Source organism: Gigantopelta aegis, chromosome 12 (genome assembly GCF_016097555.1).
Source record: "Gigantopelta aegis isolate Gae_Host chromosome 12, Gae_host_genome, whole genome shotgun sequence".
Classification (NCBI taxonomy): domain Eukaryota; kingdom Metazoa; phylum Mollusca; class Gastropoda; order Neomphalida; family Peltospiridae; genus Gigantopelta; species Gigantopelta aegis.
This window is the reverse complement of record NC_054710.1, coordinates 41,288,232-41,308,900: the sequence shown is the minus strand read 5'-3', so window position 1 is coordinate 41,308,900 and position 20,669 is coordinate 41,288,232. Positions and strand designations below refer to the sequence as shown.

Below are 20,669 nucleotides of genomic sequence, written 5' to 3'. Positions count from 1 at the left end.
TAATATATACATACATACATACATACATCAATACATACATATAACATACATATACATTCATACAATTTGTGAGGCCAGAAAGTATTTCATTATCCCCTGCGCTAGTGCGTTAATGTCAGACAGTCTGTCTATGTATGTAACAGTCAACCTCGACATACATACAATACATATATATTCATACATCAATATATACATACATACACATACATACATACACACACATACATACATACACATACATACATACATACATACACACACATACATACATGTGTGTGTGTGTATATGCACGTATACACACACATGCACATAGCTATAAACACGTAACTTGCTATTCAAATTTACTTACCTGTGATATTTGTAGTTTTTGAACTCTTGCATTTAAAAAAAAAAGATTTTACAACTTTACTTCCAGGTGAGAAACTGCAACCCATACGCTGTGTCAGCTGTATTACAGATTCAGCGGGCCCGTTGTTGATGCTGTGTACTGCGCTGTGAGCTCTGGCGGCAAAAGTTCTAGAGAATGTTGTGTGTCTCGGTAAAGAATGTCTTAGGCATCTGTTTACTGCCTCGCACTTTTGTGTATTCGTGTTGAATTTGGTGTTGCAGTATCGTTGGGCCTAGGCGGTAGTCGACACATGCATGCATTTAGAAATATTTCCCGCATGCATTTTAAAGGCTTGATCGTATTCAGCCTGACTTCTCATGGCAATGTTATTGGAAAACCTAGATTGTAATTTAACTCTCTGTTTTTGTTCTACTACCTGTCATCATTGTTTCTACTGAAATCGATTTTTTGACAAATTTTCTTTGGTTTTCAGAAAGATGCCTGCTGTCGAAAAGAAAATGCGGTTCGGTGTTGATGACATTTTCCTGATACAGTTCAGTGGCAGCTTTGAAACGCTTTGTGTCCGGATCTGTCGTCAGGTATTGTACTTCTAAATTGTTCTCACTTTTAATTTGTAGTAAACAATCTTTAGCCCATTCCTTTTCATTTCCTATCGACATTGCCATGGGAATGTCACACGAACATGACATATTTTCTGCACATTTTTGCGAATCATGTATACTGTGCCGTTTTGAACATAATTTATTTTTTGTGGAAATTGATATAACCTTTTTGTCTTTTGTAGTGTGTTCTACAGCAGTATATACCACTTGCGTGGCAGGTTGGAATGGTGTTTTGCCGATGCCAGAATATAGGGCATTGTTATACATGCCGTCACACTGAATGTTGATAATGTTGGATTGTGTACCCTGAATGTGTTAATTACTTTAAGTTCCTCCCGTTTGGCATACATGTCTTCTTGATTTACTTGTGTGATTGTGTCAGATACTTTATTGCTATTTTTCTGACAGCCCTGAAGGTGGAATATTTAAGCAGGTACACAGCAACCGAAAATTGGTCGTACATATTGGCATTTTTGTGAGGCCTGCTTGTACTGTGACATTAGGTTGTGCTTGTCGTCTGCCCCTGCCCCTCCGTGTGTGTGTCTGTGTTTCTGTGTACAGATTAAATGTTGGTGACTTGTACATGCATGATGTGCAGTGGACTTGCTAGCGGTTGCAGATTCCTCTTTGCTCTTCTGCGACAAAGTTGAATTCTAGTCGACCTGAATTGCAATTGGGAACGGCACTGGCATGTTCTCTCCAAACCCTGTTCATCATGTCCTCCAGCTTGCCTATGTGAATCAGCCTGTAGGAGTCTGCCTCAGGCCTGTTAATCACTATTACTGTATTCCCTACACTTTTATGCATTTATTCTCATGTAGTTTTTCATGAAGATTATCTCCCCTTACACTGTAGTGTGTATTTTGTATAGTGCAACATTCCTACTCTTTGATGTTTTATCATAGTTTGATACTTGCAGATGTAAATTTCATGTAGACACTTATCCATTTAATCTGAAATTGGTGATGTTAAGCCCGAAAACCCCCAGCGATTTATTCTTAGGCCAGATAACGTGGTCTTGGTAATAATTTTAGTTAATTTTTGGTGAAAATAGCCCTCAAAGGGTTTTAATATGCATGATTTTATTTTCTGTAATCAATGTGGCATGCAGTGGTAATTGTTTACCTTGCACCAGCCGGAGCCACAGAACACAGTTCCAGCTGTGTTGGGGTATTCCGCAGTCCACGCAAAAGCCGATAGGAATCCGCAGCCTGAACTTGTGTCACCTGTACACCATGATCACTGGTATGTAAGACCCTTTCAGTCATTGACTTTGTAAGTCTGACGGCCTCTCTCACTTTTGATGTGGTCCACCCCAATGTGACTGGTCTTCTGTTCTTGTGGTATGAAACATGTCCTTTCTTGAAACCAAATTGTAATGATTTTTTCACTGCTGGCATTGTAATAAATGTGTAATGGTTTGCTTAAAACTACGATGATTGTCAGTCCAGAAATTAAATGACTGGTGCATGGATAGTAATATTAAATGAAGGCAATTTATTTCCATGTGTTGATACATGCAAACACATTTGTTAGCCCCCAAATTAGCCAGATTTCGTAATGTCGACACCTTGTCACTTCATTTTTTACTCATTCTCCCTGTGTATATTGTACACTTTGCCACAATGGACATTAGTCTTTCACTGCTTTCAGTGATTAATTGGGTGCTAGTTACAGCTGCCTCATAAGTAGTTTGGTCACTAATTGGGTGCGACTTTGATGTTATGAGGATTATTTTCCTGATTTCTGTAGTTCACTCAGTACATAGCATCTCCATGTAAAGTTCTTCTAGTGTGGGGTATTCCGAATAGCTCAGTTTGGAGTATGTACCCTATACAGTATACAAACCCACATGGGTGTTATATTATTCAGCTGTGCTACATACCAGACAAGGATAAAATATGGTGTACCTCATTCCCATGTATACTTAGTATGCTGTGGATTCATTTTGGTAGGTACTATTGAAGACGCTGCTTTGTAGTTCCACTTTCTCTGCTGGCAGTATCATTTCATACTGGGGTACACAAGAAAATAACCTTCTCAAAAATATGTGATTGGACACCTTTTGAAATTTAAACGTTTTCAATATAGGTTGTAATGTACCAATCATGTGATTGTCAGGTCAGAGTTCGAAGTGCACCGTCAAATGTTTAAGGATTAAACCGTAACTATGGCTGTGATTGGTGGATATATATATGACACTGGTTATTTGTGCAAATAATATGACAAATGCCCCATCAGTTCCACATGTTTTATTACTTGAACAATTATTACACTAGTGACATTTTGTACTTGTCAATAACTGGGGTGGCAATACAAATTTCTACTGGCATTTTGTGCGGACCAGACGGTGGGTACTGTAAACTTATTGTAAGTGCTTAAAACGATACGTGACATTAGAGTTTCTTCGAGTAATTATCAATGGGAGGTACCACACTGTCAGCGTATATACTGGCCCGGTTGTTTGAAACGTTGCTTCTGTTAGTTTTATTAGGAATTGTTACTGTGGGACCGGCCTCGGTGGCATCGTGGTTAGGCCATTGGTCTACAGGCTGGTAGGTACTGGGTTCGGATCCCAGTCGAGGCATAGGCTTTTTAATCCAGATACCGACTCCAAACCCTGAGTGAGTGCTCCGCAAGGCTCAATGGGTAGGTGTAAACCACTTGCACCGACCAGTGATCCATAACTGGTTCAACAAGGGCCATAGTTTGTGCTATCCTGCCTGTGGGAAGCGCAAATAAAAGATCCCTTGCTGCTAATCGGAAATAGTAGCCCATGTAGTGGCGACAGCGGGTTTCCTCTCAAAATCTGTGTGGTCCTTAACCATATGTCTGACGCCATATAACCGTAAATAAAATGTGTTGAGTGCGTCATTAAATAAAACATTTCTTTCTTTGTTACTATGGTCGTCAATAGGAATTTATTTGGTCTAATGGAACCGGCACTGCAGGAAGAATGGGTTAGGATTCCACGTGCCCGATTCAGAGACTCATTCAATCAATGCTAAGGAGATATCGCGCAGTGATTGCTGCTGCTGGTGGCCACACAAGGTACTGATTTCAGCGCCCTCGTGCGAAGCTGTTTGGTGACGAAAACGCCTCCACTGCCGTCAGTCCATAGCAAGAACATTGTCATATACTAATGTCAAATTTGACTGTGATACGATCATAAATAACGAAATCATGCCACTTTGTATTAAAGGGACATTCCTGAGTTTGCTGCATTGTAAGATGCTTGCGAATAATAAAATATTTCTACGATTAAATTTACATATTAAATATATATATATATTTTTGAATATCAGTGTCTGTATATTCAACGTGTTTCTGATCTTCTTAATATTTGTAAGAAGCCCAAACTGGATTTTGTCTTCAAATAGTTTCGTACGTACGAAAAACATATTTTTAGGAAATAAAATGAAATTTAACCTAGTACAAATATTAGAACGATCAGAAACACGTTTAATATACAGCAACAAATATTGTATGCAGAAAAATATATTTGACATGTAATTACAATCGCTAAAAAGTCTCAGTTAGTCGATAACATCTTAAAAATTGCAACAAACTCAGGAATGTTCCTTTAAAGAGATAATTCCATAATATTTCGCCTATGCGTTTCTTTTTTGTCAGAGTATACATAATTCTAAAACTGGCTTGGCAACAATTGCGACATTCAGGTCCGCAAGCATGGCAGTCATTTTGGCATGAGTTGCATGCCAATATACGGAAAGGCGCTATCATTGCTACTTGTAACGAAGGATCACATAATACTCGTATAACACGTGGTGTTTGAGATTCCTTTAAAACATATCTGATCGGTAGCTCCTTTATCATCATTATTACCGTCATCATTATTATCATAATTGTCGTCATCATCATCACCACTGTCGTCGTCACCATCATCATCATCATCATCAAAATCATCATCATCATTATCAAAATCATCATTATCATCACTATCATTAAAGTCACCATTATCATCAAAATCAACATTGTCATCAAAATTATCATCATCATCAAAATTATCATAGCATCATCATCATCAAAAAGATCATAGCATAATCACCATCATCATCATCGTCGTCGTCGTCATCACCACCATCTGTGATCATTCTCATATCAATACCAATATTGTTATCATACTAGTCCAGAATGAGTTAAAGTTTAATGTCTTTTGAAGATTTTCTGTTTTCTGTTGACAGTGTTGAACAAGCGAAGTGAGTGCCGTTTGAGAAGGTCTCCTGTGAACTTGAGAGCGATACCCACATATGGATTGTATCAACTGGATCACCACTTTCAAGTCTTTTCTTTGTATCAACATCTTCAGGTGAGCGTACACGTATTATATCAGGTCAGGTCAGGTCAACATGCCTCAGTGGCGCAGTAGTTAAGCAATCGGACTACAGGCTGGTAAGTACAGGGTTCACAACCCGGTACCGGTTCCAACCTAAAGCGAGTTCTTAAGAGCTCAGTGGGTAGGTGTAATGCCACTACACCATCTTCTCTCTCACTAACAATTAACAACTAACCCTCTATCCTGGACAGACAGCCGAGATAGCCTAGGTGTGTGATCAGGACAGCGTGCTTGAACATTAATTGGATAGGGTTTAACGTGCACATTCAGAACAAGCTGTTGTAGCGCACGCCTGTCATGAGCGCAGCCCCAAGCTCAGCTAGCAAACGTTTCGCTGACGTTCGAGAACTATTTTATTAGTTTACAACGTGGACATTTGGTTTACCATGAAGCGCACAAACCAGTCTAGCGGACCGGTCTGCTCGGGCTGGCTGAACGTAGCCCAGCCCTAAGTTCAGCAAGCAAACGTTTTGCTAACGTTCGCGAACTATTTGATTGGTTCCGACGTGACCACTTGGTTTAATGTGAGGCGCCAAAACCAGTCTAACGGACGTTTTTCTGCTCGGGCATGGCTGAACGCAGCCCAGTTGTCAGCTGTCGCCAACTCCTTCGTCCAGGACAGGAAATGGTAGGAGAGTGGGTTGGTTGGGGGGGGGTGGGGGGGGGGGGGAGGAATCGCCCGCGCTGGCAAGAGCAAGTAAGCACAGGCAGCTCGACCGGGGTCGGAAGCGGGCGATAGTAAGGAAGGAAGGAAATGTTTTATTTAATGACGCACTCAACACATTTTATTTATTGTTATATGGCGTCAGACATATGGTTAAGGAGCACACAGATATTGAGAGAGAAAACCCGCTGTCGCCACTTCATGGGCTACTCTTTTCGATTAGCAGCAAGGGATATTTTATATGCACCATCCCACAGACAGGATGTCACATACCACGACATTTGCACTGGCTGGAGCAAGAAACAGCCCAATGGATCCACCGAAGGGGATCGATCCCAGACCGACCGCGCATCAATCGAACGCTTTACCACTGGGCTACGTCCCGTCCCGTCCCTCAAATTTAGTTTTCATAATATTTCAACCAATAGAGCAAGCCATCAAATTAAACATACGCACTTATTCACAGCAATTTCCACGAGGGATTTACAGCACGATAATTATATTAAAAAGCATGCAATGTGTGAAGATGTAGTTAGGGTGGTAGGGGTGTCAGCTACCCACTCCAGTAAATTCCCAAACCTTTTTTTTAAAATAATCATTAAATATTATTTCTAGTTCTACATATCATGAATGGTGTTTTAGGCGATTTAAACATTAAAAAGAAATGTTCTCGGAGATGGTATTTTATTTCTTAATTCCTCCACACTGTTCTCATCCCTAGAAAATATAACTACGTCCCTGAGTTTTATATATTCTGATGCCAGTAGGCCTACAGCCCTAACACGGACAACTGTGAAATAAACAGTTTCAATACTCGAAATCAAAATGTGATGGTCACGACGTCTGGACCACGTTATTTTCGTTTCATTTTTTACTACTTTCTAGTTATTGATCACATGTGCCACAGAAGTGATAAAATTATTCACTCGACCTAAAGTGGCGTATAAATCAGTTATACCCACATTTACTCGGTGTATCGGTGAATACCCCAACAGTTTTGGTCGTGAGAACCTCGCCTCGGAGGCCTCACGACCTAAACTGTAGGGATATTCACTGATACACCTCGTAAAGTGTGGGTATAACTATGTTATCCTACAACCAGTGTTCCTACTGGCCTGTTATGATGACCTGTTAAAGGGACACACCTTAGTTACGTTTATTTGTTAACCATTACGGCGTTGTTTTTCGCTATTAAACCCCATTTTTCACAAATACAATTGCACTTTACTTACATTTTATTATTTAGAATACACATTTCCATTCACCTGAAGTGCTTTTTGGTAATCCTGATGTTTGTAAAACCACGAAATGCATTTTTTGAATTTTTTCACAAGACGTGTTGTCGAGAAAAAACCGTTAAGCAAGCGAGGTCCAATCTATTTTTAGAGGGGATATTTCCATTTTAATGTCACAGACGTTGGTATATCACGTGACCGTTATCATTTTGGTTCGGTTTGTTTTCTCGTGCACGGTTCGCGCAATCAACATCCGATTTGTTGTTGTTCATTTGTGAGATTTTTCTTCAGTTCGTAAACATTTTCAGTAACAATAAAGTTCAGACAAGTAAGTGTCTCAATACAAAACGTTACAAACCCTTAAAACCAATAATTTTGCTAAGTCTTACGATATCTGGAGAGGGGATACAACCAGGACAGAACAGTTGGAACATGTCCAGGAGAGGTGAAACGAACGCACCCCAAGTCTGTGAAATTTGTCGTGACGTAGGCATTGTTGTGCTTCGAGCGACATCTACCGGTGACATCAGAATACTAACTTTCAAAATTATTTCAAGCAATTGGGACATGGGGATTCCCATGGTATTTATCGATATAAAACCTGCTTTTTCACTCCATTTGATAAAAACGTGATCTAAGTGTGTTACAGGTTTGTAGATTAACCAAATTATAATTTATTTTCGCTGGATGGAACTAGGGTGTGCGGCTTTAAAGCAAACTCATAACATTATACTAGCATGTTATGACTTTTGACGTCACGTACAAAGGGAACTACTTTTCCACCCACAGATATCATTCAAATAACAGGACACAAGAATATACAGTCAATAAATAATTACAGCGCTACCACTGAAGAACAACAGGAAGAATATTCAAAAGTGATATCTGGCGCGAATCGACGTGATTCTGGCTGTCAGCTTGTGTCTCAAACAGTGAAATGTACAAGTACAGTAACTAGCCTTGATTCAGGCCACAACTCGGCTGACAGCTTGTGTTCGAATGCAAGTTTGTTAAAAAAGTGATAAAATACTATCCAATCCAACATTTGTTGGGTTGCAGGATAAAGATATTAACCAGTTAATGACGGTTTATATCGGCTTTATCCCGTCACAGGATAAAGCCGATATCAAGCGTCATTAACTAGTTATTCTCTATATATATTGTTACCGGCCTCGGTGGCGTCGTGGCAGGCCATCGGTCTACAGGCTGGTAGGTACTGGGTTCGGATCCCAGTCGAGGCATGGGATTTTTAATCGAGATACCGACTCCAAACCCTGAGTGAGTGAGTGCTCCGCAAGGCTCAATGGGTAGGTGTAAACCACTTGCACCGACCAGTGATCCATAACTGGTTCAACAACGGCCATGGTTTGTGCTATCCTGCCTGTGGGAAGCGCAAATAAAAGATCCCTTGCTGCCTGTCATAAAAAGAGTAGCCTATGTGGCGACAGCGGGTTTCCTCTAAAAACAGTGTCAGAATGACCATATGTTTGACGTCCAATAGCCGATGATAAGATAAAAAATCAATGTGCTCTAGCGGCGTCGTTAAATAAAACAAACTTTACTATATATATTGTCAACAAGAGTACCGCTGAGTTACATGATACGCCCGTCAAGAGTTTGATAGCCAAGCACACACACTAGAATTCGGCCATGGAATCTAGATATATTGCGGTAAACTGAGCTTGCCTGAAACCTGTTCACCAGTTATTTCCTTTATTCCACCTGTCACGGGGACCAGCGGTGTCTTCAAACTTCAAACTTTATTTCGATTCACTCAGGCCGTCAAACGACAGCATATGAGGACATATTTTACAATAGTTATTTACAGTGACAAGATGACAACAGGAGTTCTTCATAGAATATATACAGACATAATTGAAAATAGCTATATACACATTTTAAAAAGAAGACACATGGTGACAGAACATTTAAATAAAGCAGATAAATATTTATAAGTTAGTACTTTTAAAAGTATAAAATGATATTGAAGATGTTTATGCTTTACTAAATTTACTTGTAATTTCAGAGATTAATTTTGACAATTTACGGAGAGTGCGTATTCTATTACAATTAAACAGTTCTTTGAATTTAAGAGTGCTAGTTTTTTTTTAAAAATAATATGGCTTTATAAACCTTTTGCGTGTATTCATGAAATAATTACATTTAAATAATTAGTGATATTCATCTCCAATATCATTTTCTTCACACAATATACATCATCTATTTTCGACTGGGATGCTATTCCAGCGTCCTGTTTCAATTACATGCCCCCCCCCCCCCCCCCCCTTTAATTTGGCTCGTCTTCCCGTCTGGGTGTAGCGCTTTTTGTTGTCCCGCTGACTGTTAAGTTAAATAAATAATGACGATTTATTATTATTATTAGTCAAAGGACTGAACTAAATTTACAATCTCATATCCACTGTGAATACATAGAGGATAGTTCATGTATTTTATCAAATATGATTTATATCTCATCAAGTGAAGTTTGCAATCATATCTCACGAGTCGGGCTTGCGTGACAAGTGTGATATGATTGCAGACTTCACGAGATGAGATATAAATCATATTTGACAAAAACATGAACTTTCCTATTTATTATACTCTATTCTACTTTTTTATTTATTATATAACTTATATAACTTGGCAATTTACCTTTATTTTTAAAATGCCAGCAGCAAAATAATTCCGGCTTTCTTACAGTGAAGATAACACTTGTGACGATAACACATATTAGAGTGAAATAGTAACATTTTCACTCGAAAATGTGTTATCGTCACTGAGTGACTGATAACACTTTTATTTCACTGATATTTTAAGATATTTCACTAAATGTTATATAATAAAACACAATAATACTGTTTTGATGATCATTATTATATCATAGTGTAGAAATGGGAAGACACACTGGGTATTTTTACTAACCTACGGTAACAATGTACTCAAAGATTAGGGTATACTACTATTTACTTTAACACTGGTGAATTTATAACTTATATAGCAACTGTTACGATACTCTATGAAGGATAGTTCAGCAGGTTACATCATCTCTACAACAAGACATCAGAACACAGGGTACGAAGTATCTTGTTCCCTTTTGGGGGCGGGACGTAGCCCAGTGGTAAAGCGCTCGCTCTATGCGCGGTCGGTGTAGGATCGATCCCCGTCGGTGGACCCATTGGGCTATTTCTCGTTCCAGCCAGTGCCCCACGGATTTCCTCTCTCAATATCTATGTGGTCTTTAACCATATGTCCGACGCCATATAGTCGTAAATAAAATTAATTCTGAATATGTGTCTTGGTTTAGCATTCCTCGAGAATGACAGGATTAAATGAAAAACTAACAGTCGGCGTAGTATACATTCCCCCTATCGGTTCCTCATATTACAAAGAAGACACAGTTCACCTTATTGAAAAAGAGATTACCAATTACACAGAAAATAATAGCCCACTATTAGTACTAGGTGATTTTAACCCGAGAACAACATGTTCTCCTGATTACACTGTTATTGACATAGAAATCGGTATGTTAAACAACATAGAAAATGATGTTAGATTTTTTCAATTATATATTCAAACTAGAATCATATAATGCACATACAGAGAGAACAAGCCAAGATTTAGGCAAAAGTAAATAGTCATGAAATTAAGCTTTTAGGGGGCGAGACGTAGCCCAGTGGTAAAGCGCTCGCTTGATGCACGGTCGGTCTGGGATCGATCCCCATCGGTGGGCCCATTGAGCTATTTCTCATCCCAGCCAGTGCACCACGACTGGTATATCAAAGGCCGTGGTATGTGCTATCCTGCCTGTGGGATGGTGCATATAAAAGATCCCTTGCTACTAATGGAAAAATGTAGCGGGTTTCCTCTCTAAGACTCTATGGCCTAATTACCAAATATTTGACATCCAATAGCCGATGATTAATAAATCAATGTGCTCTAGTGGTGTCGTTAAAGAAAAAAAAACCTTAAGCTTTTAGACCTATGTATGCCATATAATCTATATAGAGCGAATGGTAGATTGGATAATGACAAATATATGGGGAAATTTACTTGTAAAGACAGTAGTGTGGTTGATTATGTCATTGGTACTCATCATATATTTATAATAGCTACACATTTTCAAGTGTGTGAATTTGACCCACTTTATTCAGATGTGCACTGAGGCATTATACTAAGATTAGAAACTCGGGAATGTCTCTTTAAAATGAGATGTACTGCACGTCATTGATAATGATAATTCTGATAATATAATACCTCGAACTAATACGAAGTCAGGTAAATAGAAACCCGAAAACACTACTGAATTAAAAAATAATAGCAGTCACGACTCGCTTGAAAACATATCCACAATTATTGCCGATGAATCTCATGGCCTCGGTGGCGTCGTGGTAGGCCATCGGTCTACAGGCTGGTAGGTACTGGGTTCGGATCCCAGTCGAGACATGGAATTTTCAATTCCAGATACCGACTCCAAACCCTGAGTGAGTGCTCCGCAAGGCTCGATGGGTAGGTGTAAACCACTTGCACCGACCAGTGATCCGTAACTGGTTTAACAAAGGTCATGGTTTGTGCTATCTTGCCTGTGGGAAGCGCAAATAAAAGATCCCTTGCTGCTAATCGGAAAGAGTAGCCCATGTAGTGGCGACAGCGGGTTTCCTCTAAAAATCTGTGTGGTCCTTAACCATATGTCTGACGCCATATAACCGTAAATAAAATGTGTTGAGTGCTGTCATGATGTCAGATGTATAGCAGACAGACATCATGTGTAAGGCCATCTGTTTAAACATCCCAACGACACTAAACTCACTAACCACCATATGTGTGCAACTAACAATAATTAAACGTTGGAACACTCACTACGAACACTCATTACAAATCTGTGGAAACAACGCGGCCTATCTATTTATCTGCTACTGATGAGAGCTTATTTTGTTGTGGAAGTCAAAGAAACTACCATGTGTCATTCACAAGCGTATAATGTATTTACTGCCAACATAAAACGGTTGGTGCTTGTGAATCCAATGTGAACTATATAATGTTACGTGAGATTACCTCATATCTCCAAGGACCATGCCTGGGGCATAAAAGTCTTGTCTGAGGTTTGGTGTAGCAGTTCCATAGAAGCTCCGTGCCAAGCGACGTTACGGCTGTTTGACTGAAGAAAGGGTCGGAGTGTACAACCACGTACCTGATGTCCACAGAGGACAATATTGTTGGATTAACATATTATTGAAGAGTCGCAGAACTAAAGCTTCTTGAAGTCCAGTTATCTACCTGTCGTATGAAGTGCCGCAGAGCTGAACTGAGGGAACCGTCCTATCAGCCGAATGAATCTACATGATGATATCATTGAACATTTGTATAGAGAACATATAAAGTGAGTGTCGTAGTTTGAGCAGTGGTCAGTACAACAGATTGTTGTATTCAGTGTAAGTCACCTTGGTGACAGTTAGCTGTTTATGTATTAAATGATTACATGTTGATTTGTGTTGGTTTTGTTGTTTAGAGAAAGTCAGAAGTGATCATTCATTATAAACTGAAGTATTAGTTTAATCGTCTGCCATTTCTGCAGACTGGGGGCTCGTCGAACCATATTATATATATTTTCTTAGTAATTCACCACCTTCGCTGTTATAACGTCTGGAGACAGGCGTCCATAACAAGTGCGTCGTTAAATAAAACATTTCTTTCTTTTTTCCAAGCAAGTGTCAGTAACAACAGCGGTGATAAAAAATCTATTTTTAGACAAAGCCGAATCAACACTAGGTCATGCGCGAATTCACACGATTATCCGGCCTGTAAAACCCAAAGGTAGTCGAACATTGTTCCGAAAGTCACACAGGTGTAGAGTTCTCGGCGGAAAGTAAATGAGGCCATCAGAACTATGACTCATATAAAAATATAGAGTAAGCTAAGAGTAATAAATAAAAGTAAATCATACAAAAAGTGTGTACAGAATTGAAAAGCAAATGTTTAATGTATCAACTAAGAAAAAATGATCCGAAAGCTTTTGATAAAACACTTAGAGGGAAAGTAAACTCATGAGCTTTATGCGTTGGAAAGGTGCATACCCGGACCACCAACACATACTGACACTTTAAGAAATGAAAAACGCGTAATTTAGAGTTAATAAAAAACGTGATTATTCCTGCTAACTGGGAACAACATTTTGTTTCGTTCTCGTGGCGTCCTTATTCTAGCTTGACCGGCCTCGGTGGCGTCGTGGCAGGCCATCGGTCTACAGGCTGGTAGGTACTGGGTTCGGATCCCAGTCGAGGCATGGGATTTTTAATCGAGATACCGACTCCAAACCCTGAGTGAGTGCTCAGCAAGGCTCAATGGGTAGGTGTAAACCACTTGCACCGACCAGTGATCCATAACTGGTTCAACAAAGGCCATGGTTTGTGCTATCCTGCCTGTGGGAAGCGCAAATAAAAGATCCCTTGCTGCCTGTCGTAAAAAGAGTAGCCTATGTGGCGACAGCGGGTTTCCTCTAAAAACAGTGTCAGAATGACCATATGTTTGACGTCCAATAGCCGATGATAAGATAAAAAATCAATGTGCTCTAGTGGCGTCGTTAAATAAAACAAACTTTACTTTTTTATTCTAGCTTGGGGCGAAGTGACGTCAGCCAGTTATGACAAGGCGCTTCGCTTTCATCAACCTGACTTGTAAAACAACATAAACGTATTGATAGTATAATAAACTATTAAGCTAATATATTTCAATTTGCATTAACAGAACGAAATGGTGTTATAGTATTTTTCTCTCTTAAAAAATCCAAAGAAACCAAATGCATATTTTTAGGCCTATTGGTACTGTACGTTGGAGCACAAACGACCACTTACGATACCCAAGTGATAATTTTCTTTTCTTTGGAACTAAGTAATTAGTCAGCTTGATGCGCGGTCGGTCTAGGATCGATCCCCGTCGGTGGACCCATTGGGCTATTTCTCGTCCCAGCCTGCGCTCCACAACTGGTGTAACACAGGCCGTGATATGTACTATCCTGTCTGTGGGATGGTGCATATAAAAGATCCCTTGCTGCTAATCAAAAAGAGTAGCCCATGAAGTGGCGACAGCGGGTTTCCTCTCTCAATATCTGTGTGGTCCTTAACCATATGTCCGACGCCATATAACCGTAAATAAAGTGTGTTGAGTACGTCGTTAAATAAAACATTTCCTTCCTTCCGACATTATATATGAATGTATTGTGGTAGGTAAGGCGCACCTGAGAACAATATTTTGGGGATCAACATTAGTTGTGATGTTATGTTCTGTATTAGCTTCACAATGGTTGTTCACGGGGTGGGGTGGTAAATATCAAAATGTTGAACTATGGTTGTGTGTCTGTCGTGTACACTGTGTAAAACATGTAAATAAAACAAAACAAAAAACACATTTCCACTGAACAGTTAGTAACAGGAGAGACAGCAGATACTTTTGATGAAAAAGTACCCTTTGTTCATTGGCATTCTTACCTCATTTCCGACTGGGTCACAGATATGTGTCATAATGTACAGTGCTTTTTGTTTTGTTTTAATGGGTACAAGTAAATCAGTTTCAGTATTACAAATATTAGTTCATCTATTTTGATGACAGCTGGGGTTTGTATCACTATATACAATATTTTTTAAAATGGGTACATGGATGTCAGTTTTAGTTTTACAACCATTTGAATATCTATTTACATAACAGCTGGGTGAGGTATCACTGTATACAATGGGGTCTTTATGATGATACAGGTAAGTCAGTTTCAGTTTTACAACCATTTGAATGTCTATTTACATAACAGCTGGTTGAGGTATCACTGTATACAATGGGGTTTTCATGATGATACAGGTAAGTCAGTTTCAGTATTGCAGTCATTTGAATATCTATTTACATGGCAGCTGGGGATGTTTCTCTATGTTGAATGCATTATGAAATTGGTAGATTGAAGGTATTACTATTAGTATTAACCTTAGAGTCAGTACAGGTCAATTCCATTGTGACGGACGTACACACTGGACGATTAAAATTCTAAATGGTAAAACAAGTTAATAAAAATCGGAAAAGTGAATGATGGTTTCATTCAACCATTAGTTACACTTTTGTATTAGACCCTTAAAAATAAATTTGTCTGGACAGAAATTGTCAAATGGTAGTCCCAAGGCGTGTGACGGACGTACATGCATACTTAGTGAAATGCCAGTGTTATCAACATATGGTAAACATTCTGTGGATTGTTAGTACTCACGTAATTAATTCTTATTTGTAAATACAGTCTGAACATCAGGGAAAAGCATCACAGCATATTCAGAATTTAATAACGTAGCTGGACCTTACTGACACATGGTAAATATTGTGACGGGCGTACATAAAATGTGTGACGGACGTACATGTCCGATTTGAATAAATTAATTTTAACATAAGATCAATACTGGTCTTCCCAAAACCCCAATAATTAATGGTGAAATAGAATAATAACTGAGGAAAAAAGAATAAGGAAGATAAATGTTTTTGTTAACAAAAAAAAAAAAAAAACCCAACAACAACAAAACAACTCCACATTTGGAGCACATTGATTATTGTTTTAATTATTGGCAATTAGATGTCAAACATTTGATAATTCTAACACAATCTTCAGAGGATATGTGTTACATTTTCCCATTGACTTCCCACATACGTGACAACACATATCATGAACTTTAATATACACAGTGAGGACCTTGTTGGAATGAGTGAAAATAACATCAGCTGAGCGCTCAACTACATCCCTGTTTTCGTGCTATTATTTGCACAAATGCTCCTTTGTCTATTTTTTTATCTATCTTTTCTTAAATCCTATTTTCTTTACCCCCCCCCCCCCAAAAAAAAAAAAAAAAAAAAAAAAAAAACTATCTTGGGCCGAATTAGCAAACGCCAGCTTTTGTCTTGCTTGCATGTAGCTACACACATTTAAAATGCTTAAACATATCTGCGTCTAAAAAAGCAGGATTTTTATGGCTATCAGAACTGCCAGTGCTAGAGGCCTAGGTCCTGAGTAGGACCAGAGTGAAGTGTTTAATTAGAATGAATGAATGAATGTTTAACTACACCCAAGCATGGAAAATACATCGGCTATTGGGTGTCAAAACTATGGTAAATGCAAAACAGTAAATGATGAACCACATCAATATAAAAATTCAAGAGTCAAATAAAACACAGTGTAAAGAACTGTGCAAAAATACAAATACCACAGATAGATCAAATTAAAATTTAGTGTTTAATTAGAAAACCCAACTGGAATATGCACCTGGTTCCCTAAGTATTTAACTGCCTACTTTTATCACTAGTTATCATTAGCTAATTTTATAACATCTTCACTCCAACCCTCAGTTTATTATATTGCAGACTATTTTGGGGACAGTCTGAATTTCGAAAATACATTTTTTTGGTCTTGCCATTGTCATCCGATGTATCTTACCAAAATATCAATGAGACTATATCTTCTCAATGTTTATTACGAATTCTTTCATTGGGATTGTTTAGATTGTTCTTAACTGTATAATGTATGTTAACAGAAATTTCGCATTTTTATAATTCCATGATCTCCAGGCCCAGCTCAAGATTTTATTTAGTAGGCTGGACAGAAACACCACTTATTATAAACTTATAGTAAAGATCATACCTTCATTACAGAACACGTACAAATATATGTCCCCATCAACACAATAAAGGTATGTATCTCTTACCTAAATTGTTCAGTACTGGGATAGGTTCAGGTAAATGTCCGTTTAGTATATTTAAACATGTTTTCTAAATTTTGTGTGGACATATTCACGATATTGTTTAGTGGACGGACGTACGTACCAACATGATGCACGTCTTTCACACACTGTGTGAACATCAGTGTATGCTTACTTCGAAAAGTATTTATAATATGAAAGTATGAACAGTGGTAGTTTCTCCTTTATTCTAAAGAACCCCAACATTTTACACCATTTTGTGATGGACGTACGACGCTAATCAGGTCATGTAAGGAAGTCCTGTACACCCCCAAAAATGATCAACGTGTGAGAAATTTTATTTAGAATATTTTATGCATATCTGCTTAATATATAGTTTTTAAACTTAACAATAATAATATTGCTTTTACTTTAAAATTAAATTTGAAAGTTTGGTCCCTGTTTTGTGACTTACATCATCCTTCCATTGAAAATTTCAACAATGAAATATATATCTTTGAAAACCTTTTATAGATTATTAAACCTCCATGCAGCATTTAAACGATACCAATTATTGAAGTTTAAATCAATATTCATAAATTGATGGAACTGCACTACATGTTGATGTTTACAGAGCAGACTGATGACATGTAGAATGAATATCACACTGTTGTATTTTATTGTGATCATTGTTTCTGTGATATTTATTGGAGGGTGAATATTTTACACTTTGATGGTACCTAAGTGATAGTTGACAAATCAGCTGAGTAGTCAGGTTGAAACAATGTAGGTATCTTCGACTGTCCTAACTGCTGTCATCCACCGGCAAACCAGGGAACATGTTTGTTCTGGTTAGTGGAGTAGTTTTGATAGGAGTGCTTTGCCTGTGTCTTTTCCCGATTGATTTATTTTGAGGAGACACAGAGGGTGGGTTTGTATATGGTATATTTGGGTTCTTAGTTGCAGGTGGGTATGAGTTTTTAGTTGCAAGTAAGTATTGTTTTCCCTCAATGAAAAGTCTTTCAACTTTGAGAATGGCTTTCTTGTTGTCCCGACTTGCTGCTCTATAAATGGGGTACAGTTATTTTCTCCTCTCAGCAATTTCTTGGGGAACTGGTCACCGATACCATATGGTTTGCCTGCTAATTTCTTTGCGGCCCGTTTTATTATTTTTTTCTTGTCCCTAGTTTTGTCAAAATGTTCCACAAATTCTTTTGAGATTCGTGATATAGACTTGATCTGTGTGTGACTTGGATGGGAGCATTTGATGATATCAATTTCTTTCTCCAAAATGATGTTAAAACGTTTTCTATTCTCGCCTTGGCCCTTGTCTGGTATGCCATAAAACAGAAGGTTGAATCTTATAGAATGTGTTTGGAGAGCACTTCGTCGAGAAGTCGGTAATATGTGGCTGAACTAAGACCAAATGGGTGACAGCCGGATTGCAGGAGGGCCATGCGTGAAGATTTTATTGTTTTACATGATTCCATTGTCCTTTCCTAGTAATCAAAATGATTTTGGACTGTTATACCAACATGTTTAATAGAAGTTGTATTTTGTAGTTGTTTATTATAAACAAAAAACACTGGTTCGGGTTCTTTGGCAAAACTGATGATTTGAATTTTTAAAGAAAAGTATGTAAATCGCCATTTGGAACTATAATTTTCACACATCAGAATCATGACTTTCATGTTACGAGGGGAAGGAGAAATGACTGCAATATTGCCTGTTCTTTTTGGACAGAATATATAGACACCCAGAATCATTGATCCTTTCTTTGACTTATTTAATTGGTTTAGTAATTGATATATATATATATATATATATATATATATATATATATATATATATATATATATATGTGTGTGTGTGTGTGTGTGTGTGTGTGTGTGTGTGTGTGTGTGTGTGTGTGTGTGTGTGTGTGTGTGTGTGTTGCAGTATTATATAAAAGTAAAAAGTAACTGTGTTCGTCTGGTATATCCATCGGAAATGAAAATGCAGGTTGGTTTTAAAGAAATAATCAAATAGGAGCGAACATGTAATATCATCGAACTCGTCCACCCTACCTCCCATAATTATGTTTTATATTTATTATTATTATTATTATTATTATTATTATTACTAATGTATTAGTTTTTAATTATTTATGTATTTATTACTATTATTATTATTACTATTATTATTAATTGTTGTGCATTAATTAATTAATTTAATTTAATTAAAGTAAGTTAAATAAATTAAATTAAATTAATTAATTAATTTAATACTTCTTTTTTATTCCAGAAAGCGCCAAATTCAATGCATCATACTTCTGGTTGTGGTGATCATACTATGTTTCCAGTTTGACGTCAGCAGCACGGTCAAATATGTTTACACGTCCTGGGAGAGGTACGACGCCGATCACACAACACCTATCGCTTCACATTTCCCTACGCAGCAGAAGGGGAAGGTCAAGCTGATCGTGATATACTCTGGGAGACGTTGGCAGAACTCGTCGACATCGAGGATGATAAATCATGGAAAGTACACCTGCAAGATGACGTCAAACCTGAATGCTATTCCCCACGCCGACGGGGTGTACGTCGACGTTTTTTACCTGAAGTCCGACAAACCGCCCACGCGATCACACCCAGACCAGGTGTGGGTGTTCTACAACAAAGAACCGGAGGAAAAGATCCGCAACTATCATCGTTGGCAGTCTGAACACTGGAGACACTTCTTCAACTGGACAGTAAGCTACCGTCGAGATTCAGACATATCCAGCCCATACGGAGTGATCGTCAAGAAAAGTAAACCTGTGAAAAACTGGCTTCAGATAGCCAAATCTAAGAAAAGGTCGGTGGCTTGGATTGTGAGTAACTGCCACACGGTCGGGAGGAGGGAAGATTATGTGAGGAAGTTGAAGGAGCTGGGAGTCCAGGTCGATATATACGGTTATTGCGGAAAGCTGAAATTGTTGAAGCAGAAAAATGCAGAAGCAGAGTGCTTCAAAAATCATAGATTCTATCTGTCATTTGAAAGCGTATTTTGTGAAGATTACGTCACAGAAAAATTCTTTAAACTCGTGAATTTCGACATCATGCCGATCGTCAGAGGAGGTGCAAACTACTCACAACTATTTCCACCTGAAACATTCATCAACACTGCCGATTTTAAGTCGCCAGAACAGTTAGCAAAATATCTGTTGTATTTAGACAAAAATATTACAGCTTATGCCGAATTATTGGAAAGGAAATCTGGTTACCGATCTAAACTCAAAAGACCTTGGCCAGAACTTTGTAAACGGTTACACGAACTTTCTTCTTATAGAAAAATTTATCCAGACATGAAGAGGTGGTTGAAATGTCGCAATCCTAGTGGCGCCTGAAGTGTTGGATCGAATTAGACCTACTGAAGTAGTACACATATTTAAAATGAAGTGTTGGATCGAATTAGACCTACTGAAATAGTACACATATTTAAAATGAAGTGTTGGATCGAATTAGACCTACTGAAATAGTACACATATTTAAAATGACTGTCCTGAATGTACTGCCAATATTTGTAATGTATGTATATCAATTTTAATTAATTATTAAAATCGCAGACCCTAGTTTCAACACGCAAAAATGGACACCGAGTTTGGTGAATCTACAAATCTATAACACGTTAAAGGCATACTGTCACGGATTTAAGGACCTTATTTCTCTAAAAATGGATAAGAAATAAAAATTACATTAATTGTTGGAAACCAAATCTAGTTATCGCATCACCTTAACTGAACCATGATGGAG

General features: G+C 38.1%; 2 protein-coding genes across 4 annotated transcripts in view; one reads left to right on the top strand and one right to left on the bottom strand.

The window, feature by feature from the left end:
• Positions 1–5,066, bottom strand: part of LOC121386050 (protein ALP1-like) — a 16,488-nt gene extending 11,422 nt beyond the window's left edge. The window contains exon 1 of the mRNA XM_041516848.1: positions 5,021–5,066. Coding sequence (XP_041372782.1) covers positions 5,021–5,066 — 46 coding nt within the window. The remainder of the gene's footprint in view (positions 1–5,020) is intronic.
• Positions 1–20,669, top strand: part of LOC121386815 (alpha-(1,3)-fucosyltransferase C-like) — a 21,642-nt gene extending 973 nt beyond the window's left edge. For 2 of the 3 annotated variants that reach the window (XM_041517825.1, XM_041517826.1), the window contains exons 2-5: positions 416–538; positions 822–927; positions 5,157–5,281; positions 19,180–20,669. In XM_041517825.1, coding sequence (XP_041373759.1) covers positions 5,223–5,281; positions 19,180–20,263 — 1,143 coding nt within the window. In that variant the 5' untranslated portion in view covers positions 416–538; positions 822–927; positions 5,157–5,222 and the 3' untranslated portion in view covers positions 20,264–20,669. Of the gene's footprint in view, positions 1–415; positions 539–821; positions 928–3,940; positions 4,003–5,156; positions 5,282–19,179 lie in introns of those variants that run through there. The other variant, XM_041517827.1, reaches the window with a different exon arrangement.